Source organism: Montipora foliosa, chromosome 6 (genome assembly GCF_036669935.1).
Source record: "Montipora foliosa isolate CH-2021 chromosome 6, ASM3666993v2, whole genome shotgun sequence".
In the NCBI taxonomy this organism is placed as follows: domain Eukaryota; kingdom Metazoa; phylum Cnidaria; class Anthozoa; order Scleractinia; family Acroporidae; genus Montipora; species Montipora foliosa.
In genome coordinates this window covers 37,502,556-37,519,260 of record NC_090874.1, presented here as the reverse complement: position 1 = coordinate 37,519,260, position 16,705 = coordinate 37,502,556, and the positions used below count along the sequence as shown (strand labels likewise).

Genomic DNA, 16,705 nt, shown 5'->3' with positions numbered 1-16,705 from the left:
TGATATTTCGAAAATGGCTTATTGCTTGAGAACGCACAATATTCGACAATTTCAGTCCTACCAGTGTAGCAGGCCAACTGTCACGTTTAATAGGCTACATGGCCGTAGCCAGAAAAATTATGACTGCGGCAATGTCCAGGGTTAAATTATCTTTGTAGGTATTTAGGGTGTTTTTGGTGGCTACATTAAAAGACAGCACTGGGATCCCGCATTATTAAAAAAAGTCAAGAAAAAAATAACTGAGGCAAGTGCCTCGGATTGCCTCATATGGCCCTGGCCTAGTTCTCACAAGCGACCTATAGCTCAGTGGTAAAGCATCTGAACTAGAAATCAGAAGGTCATAAGTTCAGAACAGGAGCACGCGGGTTTCTCCCGAGCGTCCACCGTATTCATCGTCGAAGAAAAAAAACATCGTTTCATTAATTTACCGGGATGAACTTTAATCACATTTTTCGTTTTCAGTGAATGCCTTGTTTCGTATTATTTTGGTCAGCAATAAGAGATCATCTTAGGACAAGAATGATGGTATTGGTTCTGCAGTCGATATATTTACCAGGTGTAATCGTCCAGTCATCGCTTTTCCCCCCCGAATTGATAGTTCCTTGATCCCAGCCTGCAGCAAGCGCCAGTAAATCAAGTCCGCTTGCAAAGGAAAAGTTGAACGCTCCACTCTTGGCTCTCACGTCGATCTTGGCAGGTGAATCGCATGGGGAAGGCTCTGTTGACGAATTATAATCCATCAGAAGGCTCAGACCAGCAGATACATTCTTGTCACTGCGAGGCTTTGCATCAACCAAACCGAACCCTGCTTTCTTTGTAAAGTGGTTTCGACGGTTTTCTTCGGTCAGCCACCCGTGCTCGCGATTGGCGGGTGACTCTACACCTAAGCTATTACCGCAAATCAAGTTCACATCATCGGACCCATCAAAGCTGGATTCACTATCCATCGCAGTTTGGTTAGCCGAACTGGACACGGAGTCTGGTGTCGAAGTCACTTTGTTCGTTTCTCGTTTTTCCAAGCCCCCTGTGCTACTATCATTTGCTTCATTCTGGGATTTTTTTCCGTCATCGGGATTCATTGCCCCATTTGGCAATTCAGTTATTTTAGCATCATCTTTACATTCGTTGCATATAAATCCCTTGCAAGGACACCTTTTTCCGATATTCCACGCTTCTCTTGCTCGATGCAGCTCATCACCAAGATCGGACAAAACTAAAATAAACAAAAAGACAGAAGAATTAGCATGGTGATACTACTAAATGAAAAAAGGCACTTTTCCTTTGTTATGCAACAATAGGTGGGGTAAGAGTATCAGAAATCCACTGCAAAAAAAAAAAAAGCATTAGCAGTTACAGGCACTGACAGCTTGCAAACACAGGTACCTCTTCAAAATTTAAGCACTGCATTCAAACACAAAAAAATAGTACCCAGTTTGAAAATCTAACTTCACTACAACGAGACCGCAATGTGAAATAGTTTATTGAGGATGTGTCGTCAATCCACTGCTCAAAGTGACATCAACTAGGATTCTGTACAACACATTACCATCATAGACGCGCATTAAATTAAAACGAATTGTGCCACGCCAGATAGTTACGAAAAACCATTAAAAACCACGTATTCCTCATCTAATGCAGCGCGGCACCAGACCCCGAGGAAAGAGCACTTAATAATAAAACAACAGAACATAGCATTGCAATACGAAAACTTAAAAGAAAACTATGAAGGAACAGCGATCGACTGAAGTAGAATGACAAAATCTTCCCACCAGACTTTTAAATTCCCTCAATCAATCTTATAAGCCACCACTTTTGATGTATTAAAATTCAGTCCCAAACAAAAGGCATCATCTCGAGGGTATGGGGAATAAACTCATACAAATCCTTACATTTATTCCCAAGAGCCTCGAGATGATGCCTTTTGTCTAGGACTGAATTTTAATATATTGAAAGTGGGTTATTGACCATTATCAAGAATACCATACTACTCTTTGTCCCTCCAAAATTTTGCATAAGCATTGTTTCCATTTTCTCTTGGGACTTAAAATGGTCCCAAGAGAAAATATTTGGAGGGACAAACAAAGAGCATTATGGTATTTTTGACAATGGCTGATATCTGGTTCTTACTGATTCGTTTCCATGTCACTCAAAGGTCAGCAATTCCATATTTAAAACAGATTTGCAATGTTGGTGAGGTCGATCAAAAAGCCTACATTGACTTGCATTATTTCCGATCGCGCTCAAATTCGGTAATCTTGATAATGCTTGGAAGCTAATTCAGGCTGGGGATTTTAGATTTCTTGACTAGTTTTTATTTGAGCAAGACGAGAACGAACAGAGTCGAGGTGCAGAAGAATGATTACTATTTTTTTGTCCTTCCACAAAGACCTCAATCGTTTCAGGGAAATTAAAGCAGAGAGGTTGAGAATTAGAGAAAATGAAATTTAGAAAGAGCTTTAACTTGTCAGTGGCTTTACTCTATGATGATTCGGCGATGCTCGGAAGAAATCCGAGTCCTCCTTTGCAGTATCAAACTAAGTTTGGTACGCAGTTGTCTTTCACACTGCTGAAATTATCAAAATGGAGCAATCTCATTGTAGTAAAACGATCGTAGGCCTAATCCTAACACCACGCAAACCACCCCCCCCCCCCCTTCCTCGTTCAAACCCCATAATGTTTACGCGGATAAACAATTCAGTTACTTGTCTTGGGGATGATCTGCGTCACAGATAAAGACTTGGGTTGATGACAAACTCCTGGGCAGCACGCCAGCCATTTAAACTCAAACACTCGCTTGCCAACCAGTCCTGCAAGAAATAGAAGTTTTGTAAGAACCAGTGACGCAAGTACAAGCACAAGCAAAAGACGCAATAACTCACAAATACACTAATTGACAGCAAGTCAATGCGTGCGCCCGTGTCTCATGCTAGTGTCGCTTGTGAACACCAGCTTAAGTAGTTCGCAAGAGAAATTGATTTGTTGCATTCGATGCCACTCTGCGCAAGGCCTTTCCTACGGCCGTGTTACAATAGCCCTTATGCGTGATGACGTCTGACTAGCTGATTTCACCACCAAGCCTCGATTTCGAAAATCAAACCTGCAAATTTTAGCTTTAGCTGAATCCCTAATAAGCAGACTTGAAAAGGATACCCACGTGCGAACAATATTTCACATCCAGATAATGTGAATAATTTTGTGCAAACGAGGCTTGGTGGTGAATTTTTGAGCATATGCATAAGGCCTATTTTATGACATGTAAAACATTCCACCGTGCAGCCTACCATGCTGTGAGCAAAATCACTTGGGCTACAAATTACTCTTTAAGAAAACTTCAGTCGAATTCAATGGTTCAGCAACAAAATAGTGGAGAATGTCTAAAGGAACTAGTCTAGAACAACAAGGAGCAAGACCACCCTACACCTGTTGGTGTAACAGAACTCGAGGTCAAGAATGCAACACATCTTACCGGACTGCTCTTCTCTTTCCTTGACTCGCAGGTTATAGCAATCAAGACACACTCCAAAACCACATCTGTGACACACCCAATGCATGTTGAAAATGGTAGTCGCACATACATCGCACATCTCTCTTACACCTTGAACAGCACGCTTATACGCTACTGACACTGCAACAGAAAAAAACGTCAAAGCGCATGAGTTTCAGACTTTGATCTTGGATTTTTCTCTACTACTGTTCCCATAAGATACCGTAAGTAATAATTACAAATGACAAATAAATAATAAATAATAAATGATGACGACGATAATGAGTAAAAAGGATTAAAGGCAAAGCAGCAGCGTTCAGTGTCGGTGACTGTCACTCAACGACAAGGTAACTGGATGTAATTGTATAGTTACCACATTGTTTTCGCTGTTCGAAGAACTTATCAGCAGAAAGATGATAATAGAAAACAGGTTTTTCAATTAACACCAAATGGAAAATCTTCGCCGGGCCGCGCTGTACTGATAAATCTCTTGGCTATCAAATCGATTGGGAAAGCAATCAAATCCGTGCTCCAGAATACGAGTGGAATAACAAACCAATCACCAGGGAAATAATCACAGTTCGCCCGCTCCCGGTATTTGCGTTTACGCACAAATTAATCATAAAAAAATTTTTGTTAAGAAGCAAAAAGGGCCCTAGTCTCCTTCGCGACGTCACGCGACGCTCCACGGGATTGTTCCGTGACGCCCAAAAGACGTCTGCGAAAGAGACTAAAAGGGCCCGGCCCGTCTTGTCCTTGTAACGTAGTCCACTAATTTTAACTGCGATGAAATAAATTAGCACAAGTTCCTAAATTGTTGCCAAAGTTAAGTAAAGTGAACACCGAGAAGACTTGAACACAACTCTGAGAAGGTTAAATAAGGAAACGGAAGGCAGAGGGCTAGCTTGAAAAACTAGACCATATTGAGTAGACGCCTAAAAAATGTCCACATGTCACATCCTAAAACTTTGAAGCTTTATAGTCAACCTGCTTAGCTGGCGGTACTTTTGTATTGGCTAATTAGCGAGCGGCGAGGCCTCGCGGAGAATAGGGAGGCTAGCACCCCCCATACCCCCCCCCCCCAGAGTCTCCGCGCGGCTTCGCCGCTCGCTAATTTGCCTCTCTCGCCCACGATATGGAGTTTAAGAAACGACGACGGCTACGACTACGACAATGCCACAAAACAATTAGATCATTGGTTAAAAGAGCAAGAATAATCGTGCTACACGTTGCGGTCCTCTGCATAACGACGACGTGCAGTCACCAAATTTGAGATTTTCACGACAACGTAAGCATGCAACAGAGAATCTTTCATTCTCTATTTTCACTCTGAAACCGCTCGTGGCAAGTTATGTTTGGGATACTTCGTCCATATTGTAGGACGTGAACGAGACTGAATAATCGTGCAAGAATTCTGATAGAGCCAAGTTATATTTCATCGAGCGTCGCCGTCGTAGTTCTTAAAGTGCCTAATAGGGAGCTTAAGCATGCGCGTGTTTGAGAGGCGGACGGCAACCGGAAGTGAGCTCTCTTCCCTTTTGGCTTGTCTTCACACAACCACATTTACATTGCTAAGTATCGTTTCTCCATTAGAGATGATTAGTATAAAAATCTGGGAGACACCACTGCCATGGCACGCGAAATGTTCTCTTCCGGTTGCTGTTCGCGTCTCAAAAACGTGCGTGCTTAAGCTCCCTCATACCGCCAGGCTACTCCATAGTCTGGGATGCATTTTGAAATCTGTTCGTTACGCACGTAATTTAATCCATCGCCTTACCTTTTTCTCCAGCTTGCATGATGGCTTTCTTTTCTTCTTCCATGACAGAGCAAAATTGGTCGCCAATATTAAATAAGACGTAAAGGGAAGTTTCCTTGTCCATCATTTCTAATCGCAGAAAACAAATTTAAAAACTAAATTCACCTTTCAATATAAAAGACCGTTGCACATTGCAATTAAATTTTGATCTGGAATTGGCAGTTAGTGATTCTGGAGACAGACTTATTAACCTCTCGCCTTATGTAAAGGAATCCAGGCATGGATTTCGAGGATTAGACGGATTAGACAGTCGAGCTTAAAAAAACCCACAAAAAAAAAAAAACACAACAACCACTTAATTTAAACTTGAAACGACCATTACATTTATCACTTGAATTTGAAGTGCAGATGACTTTCGAAACGTCGTGTAATATCGCTGATTTTTCTAAACCGAATTAGGTTGATCACCTGAAATTCAGCCCACAAATACGACTGCAAGGGAGGGAGGCGCGAATGAAGACTACTACGCCGCCCCGACTTCTCAAGCCGTACAGAAAGGCCGGGTATTTACAGACGTCGTTCAGGTGATAAAGATAGAGATATTTAGCATTGCGTATACGGCACGCTTTTGTGACAGAGAGCAGCATGCTATTTGTCGTTTCACGTAAACGCACCTATATCTCTCTCTATAACAAACAGCCAACAGACGGGAACCGGTGTTTTCATTTAGTCACCCCGTATACACCCTAAATAAAGTGTATGCTCGCCCCGATCTAACGTCCAACCAAAGCTCCTTTGTTCCCAGTAAAATCTTCCTTTACTTCTGCAGCGTCCTTACGAAACTCATCTTACAAAACACTAGATTCATTCCAATATATACAAACCTTTGTCCCCCTTTACCCAGGGCAGTAAATCTTCTGCAGCAACATGATCAGGCAACTGGAAACCTGCAGCCAAGATTGTTCCATTTCTCCTCTTTCTCAACCTTGAATTGAGAAAGTAAAAGACTCATTTTATAACTGACCATTGCAATTGCACAAGCTAAAAATAATCAGGCTTGGGTGGGGAGTCGAGACAAAAAATTGCATACAATGTGATGTGTCTGACTACGGGCTAGATCTGTCTTATGTGTTCCTCGATCCCTGTTCACACATATCACGATATCTTTTTAAAACGGCGATTTTTTCCCTCCGTTTTCAAAAAAAATACACCTCCACGCGTAACGAATTTGAATCGTTTTTGCACGTCCATACCAAAACAGTCAAACGATGGAAATACGATGGCGTCCCATAACGAAGGCGCGTAGGTGGTAATATGATCCCACCATGCACAAGCACCGATTGGCCCCGTGTTGGTTCGGTGTTTACGCTTGCTCGCAGCATGTCGAGATCGGCGAAAAAACCCAGTAAATCCTAACATTTGAAAGAACTCAAGTGAGGACAACGCTACTGTGAGCATGTGATGATGAAGAACCTTCGCTGATCCACAGCATCAGGAACTTCTTATGCAACACACAAGGACAGAGAAAAATCTCTGACCCGGGTGGGAATCGAACCCACGACCTCCGGATTAGATCACCGTTGCACACAGTAGCGTTGGCCTCACTTGAGTTCTTTCCATACACATACACACACTGCTTAGGACAACACCAACTTGCACCTAACATTTGAGTCTGAAATTCAACCCTGTTATTTGGCCTTGGTCCATCAGCTTACAGTATTATCTAAATTTGGAATACAGGGCTCGCTACTAAATGCCCAATTAGATTGAGTCTGATGACCACAAAGCTTCTGAAAGCAGGTAGCCACGCGAAGGATTGCGCGTGCAATCTGGGTTAGGGACTTCTGCTTGAGTGTAAAGTCAAAGGAGCCGCTAAAATTGTCGACAAGTTTGAAATCGTATCGGTTCAAGTACTCGGACATTCTGGATCTCTTTTGGCACAGTATCCTTACCCATGTTGAGTCTTAAGGGGGGCGGAAATTGCAAGCGTGATCAGAAAGATAAAGCAGACACGAAAAGCAGTACATAGAACACTTTTAAAGGGCAACTAAAGGCAAAAAAACGAGCATTTATTTACACTTTAGACCATGCATAACAATGTTTTCAACTTTTTTTCTGGCATACCCGTCGTTTTTCCACCTAAAAAAAGGTTTTTATTCCGCTTTTGGGCCATCAGCATTGCGGCTCAGAATGGAGGAGTCAGCGGTCATTTTTGCAGCTTCTGATGTATGATATGGGGAAGATATGCGAGAGCGCCCCATATACACTGTAGAACAAGAATTATGGCTCTTGCTGTAGAAGCAGTGTTTTGACTGATGTTTGCGGTGAATATTGAACACAGCTCATTTTGAAAAGAAAAGAGCAAAACAACAAAAATATCCACGGAAGCACTTGTGTTTCGCTTGTTTCTCTTGATTATGAAATCTCTGATGCCCATATCATACGTCACAGCAGGCTGCTGATTTAGTTTTTGAGCCCGCACTGAAAAGGCCGAAAAAGCGGGAAAGGCCCAACTTCGAACGTAATTTGCTCGCAAAAAAAAAGGGACGAGAAGAAAGAACTACACAAACTTAACTTATCTTAGGCTTTCCAAAAAAATTTTGGAAATTTTGCTGATTTTCACCTTCAGTTCACCTTTAAATTCAGGCCTAGGGCTTTTAATAGTTATTTTAAAATAGTTTTTTTTTTATCAATGCTTGAATACTGCACTCTTTTATTGGACATAGTTGGCTTTATTCATTATTCTTCTAGTGCGAGAACGAGGACCGAGAGAGACCTGACGTCATCACATTCGAAAACCCTGTTTTCGCGTGGACGCAAGCCGGCATTTTCATAAAAACCCACTCTAAAGAGCGTCTTTGAAAACCTTCTTTTATGGTGCTCGAAAACACCGTTTACGAGTGGATGAAAGAATAAAACATCAAAAATATGTGTGAACACTGGACAGACCCAAAGGACCAGGCCATGTGTCGTGCAAATCGCGCATGGATTTTGTTGACACTAAACGCCCATGGATATTGCTTTCAAACAAGGCTAGGATATTAAGCCATGTTCACTGCGTTTAACTGGTTTAGTTGGTGTGAACAGGATTCTTCACAATTACACCAGCAACAATTTAACATTTTTCCACCCGAAGGGAACATATAACAGTTCAAATGTCGTTCTCAAGCTTCTTCTTTTTACCAACCTTCTAAACATGTTGAATCTGCAGAATTCAAACCCAGTTTTCTCGTCTTGAAAATCTCGGCAATCCCTACACTTGGGCAAATGGGCAAATTCAGCACAGACATGATCCTAGACAGAAAGACGAATTAATCGTTACATGACAGTAACAACTTAATTGTCTAGAATTGAAGCTACTTTCAAAGTGTTAAAAGATGTTGTGAAATCAGTGTTCAACCAAAAACAATTTTGCAGACCTGTCAATAGGGACTGCAATAATACAATGACATAACGTATGACTAGAATGAAATAAACGGAACTAAAAATACTACCAGTTGTTCGTGAAATTTGCAAAATCACCTATCTGAAGCTCCATTTTCCTTATACGAAAAAACTATCTATATATTTCTGAAAATGAGATGCACAAGATCTCGATATATGATTTTGAACGTTTAAACTTTGAGTTAGGTTTCAAAAATGGATCCTTACTTCCCTACGTTGTGACATAACAGTTCACGTACCTGAAGAAAGTACTGCTCTGAAGTTGGTGACACTGAATCGCCTGGAAAGTACAGACGAAGACGAAACAGTTCGTAAAGACATAATTATTACGACGGCAGTAGGCACTACTTACTCACAGGGCAACAGAAAAAAAAAAAGTGAATTTAAGTGAAATCATGAACGCCCGGCAGAATTAAGCGCCGATCATTTTATTCGTTGTAATCTTCGTGGGACAAATTGGGTAAACACTTTTAAAGACCCCGTACACACGTACCCCGATATTTTTTGATCCACAACTTTTTCTTTGCGGATTCGCCTTACTTCCACACATATCCGGCAAATCCAGCATGTGAATCCGCAAATTTTGAAATCCGCTCTCCAGAGTAGAAGTTTTTGAATACGCAAAGAATTTGGCATTGTCTGGACAGTCGAATCCGGATACTTTCAAATCCGAATGATGTTACAAACTCAAAAATATTTACCGCGTAAATATTCAAAACGATAGGTCAACGAACTCTTGTTATTACCTCTCTTGTTCTTGGATTTCAAGTGTTAATCTTGGCTACCGGTATGTTGACTGTGCACTACATGTGTATATCAAACGGCGTCGTTGCTTCACAAGCATAACAACGGCTATTCAAGGATTTTTTAAGACGTACACAAACCCCCTGCTGATGTGTTGTTACATACCGTCACTTTCACTACGTTTCTTGACTCTTTTCTTCCTTTCCCTTTTTTTCACTTCCCTTGTTGCAGGTTCTCTTCTCTTTTTTTGCTTTTCCGGCTTCGTCACAGGTTTTAATTTTTCATCAACACCTCCTGGAAAAGAAAAGCCTAAAAAGCGTTACATTTATTTTCTGAATACATCAACTTTGTCGAAATAAGCAAGCACCATTGGGGCACGACAAAGTAGTCGCTTACCGGAAAGATCAACAAAGCTAAAATTAGAAACCAATTTATTGTCAATGTGTCTCATGTAATTCAAATCACCTGAAATTTAAACCGAACAAAAACTAGCAAAACAACGTCAACCTGAAATCAAGATGCTGTATTTACATTCCTACTCAGTCGTATTCAACCGCTTAACAACCAATCATTTAATGATTTACAAACGATCATACTTGATCATGTCGAACGGTCCCATATCGGAAACAGAAAACAAAAAAACGTGTCAACTTTGGGTATAAAAAGTGGTCGCGGTCTCGAGAGAGCTCTTGAGAAAAAAAAAAGGTTGTTTACAAAGTGGTCGCTTACGAGAAGTGGTCGCTAACAGAGAGTGTGTGAGGCAATCACAGGGATTCTGGGTTTACGTATTGCTAAACTTTACGTCTGGGTTGTCAGAATTCCTTTGAACATCACTAATGCAAAGTTACGTTATCTTTGACCATCACTCAGTAACAAAACGGTACTCTTACCTTTAAGAGTGAGCTCCGTTATGTTGCCATCCGAAATTTCTTGGCTTTCTGCCCAAGAACAAAACAAACAAATTTACATTAAAGTGCTACTGTTTGTGAGCTGGGAAAGTGTTATGAGGAATTGAATTTTCGAATATCCCTAGCTAGTCCACATCCAGCTCTAATAATAATGTAATAATGACACGCGTCACTCAGACAGAGCGAGATGTGATCCCGAAATCTAGTGTCCCTAAGTTTGACCGCACACTACAAAGTATACCCTTCTTCGTAAACCAATGTTTTCAGCTCGTCTCTCACGGGTCTCGAAAAGCGAAAAGCCATTCCAAAGCTAAATCCGCTCGTTTATTCGTTCAGGAGGCAGTGCGGCCCAATGGTTAGGACGCTTGCCTTGAGATCCGGGATCCCGGGTTCAAGACACGTTCTGGCCATCGGTTGAATTTGTTCCTGGTAGTGCCTGGTTTAACTACTCAGCTGCACTTGTAAATAGCCAACTAGCTTGCCTCTGACCACTTGGGATTCTTAACAGCTGTTGTTGAATGTTCTGTTCGATAGTGATTGTGTTTCATAGACCCTGAAAAGCCCCTATGGGGAGTGGTCAATTAAGTATGTATGTAAGTTCCAAACAAATTCCCCAACTACTGTATATAATTAAATGAAGGAAGCCTGATAACAGACGTAGGCTCCCATATCCGATGCAGTTAATGAACAGGACAACAAGTCAGAGGATGGAAGACTTAAAATTAATGTTTTTAAACAAGCTAGGTGATCTGGCGACGTAATTTGGAGGACTGGGAAGAAAACATTTAACGCCGTATCCCACAACCGCGCGCGGCCTTAGGTGTTGTTTTCAAAATCCCTGCGGTATTTCCATCGCCAAAACTCAACAGATCATTCTGTGTCTACCACATTTCCTGTTACTGAATGAACATTCTAGTAGACCCGACGAGATCTATCCTCGCTTGTGCCATGTTGAATTCGAAAATAGGGCCGCGTGCACTTGTGGGATACGGCAGTCCTCCGAGTTACGTCACCAGATCACTGGAGAATATCTAAGGAATAAAGTCAAGTCACGAATATAGGGAATTCCAAACGTAAGGACGCCCTTGGATCTGAACTATTTCATATTTGTTCAACAAGAATCATCTTTCATTTTTGATGGAGAAAAAGTAATGGCAGGTAGATAAATGTCAAGCTTTTGCTTCGTCTTATGCTTTGAAAATTTAGAAGGGTTTGTTTTACCCCAAATATGAGCAAAAACTGTCGGGAGTTTCAAGAAACGCTCGACTGCAGTTCTTGAAGAATTCAACCATTCTACTATTTGCATTGTACACGCCTTTCAGGGTACGTTTCACATCATTTACACGAAAGGTCTCTGAATTCGCTCGTTGGCTAAGTGTACATTCACTGTATAAACCACTCACCTTCGCCATTATAAATGACAGGAATTTCTTCGTCCAAAACAGAGTCCACAACTGACTCAAAGCTACTCTTGTTCAACGATTTATTCTCGGCAACCACAGACGAATCGGCAGTGTCATTTTCATCAGCCATTGTAACTTGTCTTTTAGATTTCAGTAGCTTTTTATTGGTTGATATCTCTCGAATTCTCTCCTTGCGCATGCTCACTTTTTCACTGTCTAGTTTCGTATCTTCAAACTGTGCGTCAGGAGCATTTTTCGCAGTGGGACTGTGATTGACTGCCATTGCTTCAACTGCTTGATCAGCCACAAAACTGACAGAATTCACAACTCCATTATTTTCAACTTCCAGTTCTAAAGACTGAACCGAATTTTTCTCGAGTAAACTACTTTTCCGTCTTTTCGTTTTCTTTTCTTCCCATTTTGACTTCTTGGGTGGTAATTTTTCTTCAGCTGTCAGCTTTTTCCTTGACCTTTTACCCTTTTGGGAACACAGTTTTTCAAGTTTATTATGTTTACTCACCCCTTTTGACATGGGTGGGGTATTAACCAGTGTGTTGCTAAAATCCTGTTTAATCGCCACTTTCCCATTTTCTTGAACTAATTTCTCTATATCTACCTCCGAAGACTCGCCTTTGTCCATCTTAACAACTTTACTAAGACCGGAATTGTCTTCAAAACTGTCCTCTTTGGCACAAGACTTCCTCTTGGTTAACTTCTTGGAATAAGTTTTAACCTCTTTATTAGAAAACAAATCGTCATTGTTGTCAGAAAAATTCGAAGAAAACACTGAGAAACAATTTGTTAAATGTTTTGATCCTGAACTCAAAGCAGTTTGTGACTCTGACGGTCGCGGTAACTCTACAGAAGTTGAAGAGTTTTCGAGCAAAAGATTTTGCTGATTTTTTTCTGTTTCGTTTTCTGCAGGTTCAGATCCATCACAAATCCTATCCAGTGAAGAACTTCTGAGTTCCCGCGGAGATTCCTCTTTCTCCGAATCCTTTCCCAATGATTTTTCCAAGCCCTTTGATGTTGTAAGCCTCTCTTTCTCTTTCCCAAATGAAGTTAATTTGTGTTCGCTTGTTTTCCCTCTTATTTGCGTGTATAATGTCGACATTTTGTGGTCTTTTTCCTTGGTATCGCCTTCCGATGCATTCTCATAGCCTGTAGTCGCATTCGTTTGTGCTTGTTTTAATAACGGATCGTTAAACAAAACTCTTGCAACTACAGTGTTGGTATTGTCTGCTCCAACACCTTCCACTGATGTAACTGACATACTGTCAGAGTGATTTTCATCTAAAGATGTTAATTCGCCATTGAGAACTATTGTGGAATCAATATTCTTGGCACCAATATTTGGCCCTTCCTTGTGATTTGTGTTCAAATCCCCACGTAAAGGACTCCCAGGGGAAGCCTCGTTTGCAGTGTCTCGCGCATGCACCTTGGCGCTCTCACTGCCCAACAAGGGAGGCGACACACCTGAAATTATGTCATTTTCCTCATTCTCTGCTTGACACTTTTCCTTTGCAGAGTGAGAATTCACACGACCTGAATTTCTCGGAAGATCATGCAGCTTTTCAATGAATACTTGCACAGATTTTGTAAAGTTTTGATCGACCGAACTGTTCAAGATTTCTTGCACTCCAGAACTATTACCTACAGATGAGCCAGAAACTGGACTTTCAGTGAGTGTATCAGGTTGCAAAGCTGATGTTCTGAGAGGTTGAATCTCCTTTTTCGACGAACACAAATCCTTATTTTCCGTTTTTGAACCTGTCGCTTCTTTAGATTTTCTTTGCCTTTTTGTTTCAGTGGATGAAACTCTCGCCTTTCTTCCCTGAAACCAAAAAAGGCAAATTTGTTACTGAGCCTTCCAGACCCTGACAAAATGAATGAACTATTGAGAAGGAACTGTTGTAAAAGAAAAGGCCACACATTGATAATAAAACCGTTAGTAGGGAAAAACCCTGTACTGGTGTTTTTAAGAGCAGAATTATCTTAAAACTCTTGTTGTGCCAAGTAATGTAGTTACTTGCAGGTTGATTTATGATTTTTTTTTTTTTTTTTTTTTTTGGGGGGGGGGGGGGGGGGGGAGGGGGTGGGGCTATCTTTCACCAATGTGGCCCAGGATCAATTCCCGGACTCAAACTCAAGATTGAGTTTGTTGGTCCTCTACCATGCTGCGGAGGGTTTTTCTCCAGGTACCAGTGTTTTACTCCCTTACCAAAAAAAAAACCAAACATTTCATTTGATCTGTCCGTAGTTCGACCAAAAAATCGGCCATTTTTGTAAATTTTGCCTTGGCCCCCCCTTTGTGATTTCATTTGATTTCCAGTCCTGGCCCCAGTTGTGCAAAAGGTGGATAACGCTATCCACCGGATAAATTACAATCCACTGGATAGCGCAATTGGCTTTGCTATGACTTATCCACTGGATAGATTTATCCGGCGGACAGCGCTATCCATCGTACGAACAACTGGGACCAGTACTGTATCCTCACAAGCCAGGAGACCTTTTTGCCATTTTGAATTCTATTGTTTTGAATAGCTATTATGGGATGCCCAGGGAGCAAATACATATAAATTTGCCCCCTGAGCATCCCATAATGTCTTTCAAAACAATAGAAATCAAAATGGCTACCATATCTGCAAAAAGGTCTATTATCAGTAGAGCACTTGCAGTACTATGAGTATGTGAACCAGGTGAGTTTAAGACTTAAATCAAGTGATAATTATTACTATTATCATCATCATCATCATCATCATCATTAAAATTAATACTACTACTACTACAACTACCACCACTACCACCACCACCGCCTCCATTGTAATAACGACAACAACTACTGCTATCACTAATAATTTTAAAACATTGCCATAAAGTCTTTCCGGCATCGTTCGTTTGTTTGTTATGTAATTTGCTTAATAAGCAGGTTGAAGTTTTGGCAGGTCATAACACTGGGAACTTCATCCCACACTCTCCTCAAATAGTGTGTAGATCTTTGTGAGACGGAGTCTACGGTTTATAGTTCTTATCCAAGAAGACTTGAAAGTCTAACCATTTGCAAGTGTAATAAATCATTATTATTACAAAGGCAGCACTTTTTCCTCAGTTAGTTTAAGACCCTGAGTGTTGGTACAGCCAGAGTTAAACTCACAACCTCCTGCGTGACAATATTCCGTCGGTTTTCTTTGCCACAGTGTACGTAGGGCGGGATAAATATGACATCGACCCAAAGGGCTCAATAGGAATCAAACCCAAGGTAAAGGCCAAGAATACTAATCACTTGATTGTCAATATTATAAGGTTTGGCTGGGAAAATTAAGGACTTGGAAAAATCTCATTTAGCCAAACTATTGTATATAAACATGACAATGACTAAATGCATTTGCCTCAATTTCATAGGAATAATTGACAACTCATGAAAGAAAGAAAAAAAGTGCTTCAACCTTAACTGTCTCCTGTCTATTTACAGCTTGAACATGTGTTTGCAAAAGCTTTTCCAGAACAGAGTGTGGGGAGCTGCTATAAGAAAAATAAAACCGGTTAACTTGGATTAAATGTTGGGGCACACTGGTAAGCACACAAGATTCTTCATTTGTCTTTAGGGTCATTAGTTTAAAACCTGCCATGGACTTTGTCTGGCATTTGTATACCTGGGCCCGGTTGTTCGAAAGCCGATTAACTTAATCCAGGATTAGCGTAAACTTTTGTTTTATGTTTTCAACTTTTTGATGAAAGTTTCTTTTCCTTATTTCTGTTTTCCAAGATTAACTTATTCTAATGTAAAGTTTTGCCGAATATCAGCATTAAAAAGCATTTGGGAGTAGAGAAATAAACTCCTTGGTTATTTTTTAACCTGGGATTAGCGTTAATCGGCTTTTGAACAACTGGGCCCTGGAACAGTATACAAACACAAACCAAACTTGTGTAAGCAGCAATCTGTTGGAGATAGCGCAAGGATGGTCTCCCATCCCAAGGTTCAGTTGCTTCATGCCTCATGGAAAAGCCTCGTTTTCAGAGCACATTTGGACCTTCTACACAGGTTTGGACCCGAATCGAAAATGTGGACACCAAGGGCCTTTACTGGACCCCCTTTGCAGATGTAGACCACCACAATGTGGGGCTGGAGTTCTTAGAACTGATTTTAAAGAGTTGGCCTAAGCAACTGATTGTAGTAATGAAGGTTTAGTTAAGGGCCAGGGTCATAACCAGATACCTTGATTCAAGGAACATGCAGACTTAGGTTAGCACTAAACTGAATCAAATAAAGAATATTATTGTTTTAAGACATTCAAAATCCTTCCTGACACCACTTTCCATGCGTGAGGGACTTGAAGATGCCTTGCACAGTTCTCACTGTTCTCTCTCTTACATAATGTACAACTGGCAAGAGAATAAGCATGTTCAAATGGGCAACTTTCAACAGAGACAACAAGGCAACACCAAAAAGACAAACCTTCTCCGTTCTTCATCAGTAGTTGTTACTTTCAGCTCAATCTCAGCAGCCTTCTGGCTTGCCTGTTGCCTGGGTGCTTCTAACGAGACTGTTGCTTCACATGGCAGGCTCTTAGGTTTCTCTGTGCCTTTACTATAAGATGATTGAACTGGGTCTGATGATGTTGGAAGATAGTGTACAGTGAAAGAAGATGCTGATGATGGAGGAGATACAGATGACGATGGCGATGATGGTGAGTTTTTTTGAGGTGATGAATTGCTGGTTTCTGGTTTGGATACTTGATTATGCACCGCATCTTGCGAAAAAGATAGAGACTTTGGCAACTGGAGAAATTTCTTCAACTGCTCCTATAATGGATAAGCAAGAACAAGACAAGACAAGACAAGTTTATTCTTCCTGATCTATAATACAATAATTATATTACAATAATTGTAAGGGTAAGGATCTTTGTATTCCTACTCTTATCAATTTGTAGTATTCTTTTCCCATAATGAAGAGACGATGCCGTAA

At 40.9% G+C, this 16,705-nt stretch overlaps 1 protein-coding gene across 2 annotated transcripts in view; it reads right to left on the bottom strand.

Moving 5' to 3' along the window:
- The window catches only part of LOC138007274 (lysine-specific demethylase 3B-like), a 49,346-nt gene that overhangs the window by 17,633 nt on the left and 15,008 nt on the right, over positions 1-16,705 (bottom strand). Inside the window, exons 12-23 of one of the 2 annotated variants that reach the window (XM_068854081.1) lie at positions 16,196-16,542; positions 15,186-15,261; positions 11,740-13,573; positions 10,319-10,366; positions 9,594-9,722; positions 8,924-8,964; positions 8,428-8,534; positions 6,125-6,225; positions 5,262-5,369; positions 3,467-3,625; positions 2,703-2,807; positions 554-1,213 (exon numbers count right to left, since the gene is read on the bottom strand). In XM_068854081.1, the coding sequence (XP_068710182.1) occupies positions 554-1,213; positions 2,703-2,807; positions 3,467-3,625; positions 5,262-5,369; positions 6,125-6,225; positions 8,428-8,534; positions 8,924-8,964; positions 9,594-9,722; positions 10,319-10,366; positions 11,740-13,573; positions 15,186-15,261; positions 16,196-16,542 (3,715 nt within the window). The remainder of the gene's footprint in view (positions 1-553; positions 1,214-2,702; positions 2,808-3,466; positions 3,626-5,261; positions 5,370-6,124; positions 6,226-8,427; positions 8,535-8,923; positions 8,965-9,593; positions 9,723-10,318; positions 10,367-11,739; positions 13,574-15,185; positions 15,262-16,195; positions 16,543-16,705) is intronic. The other variant, XM_068854082.1, reaches the window with a different exon arrangement.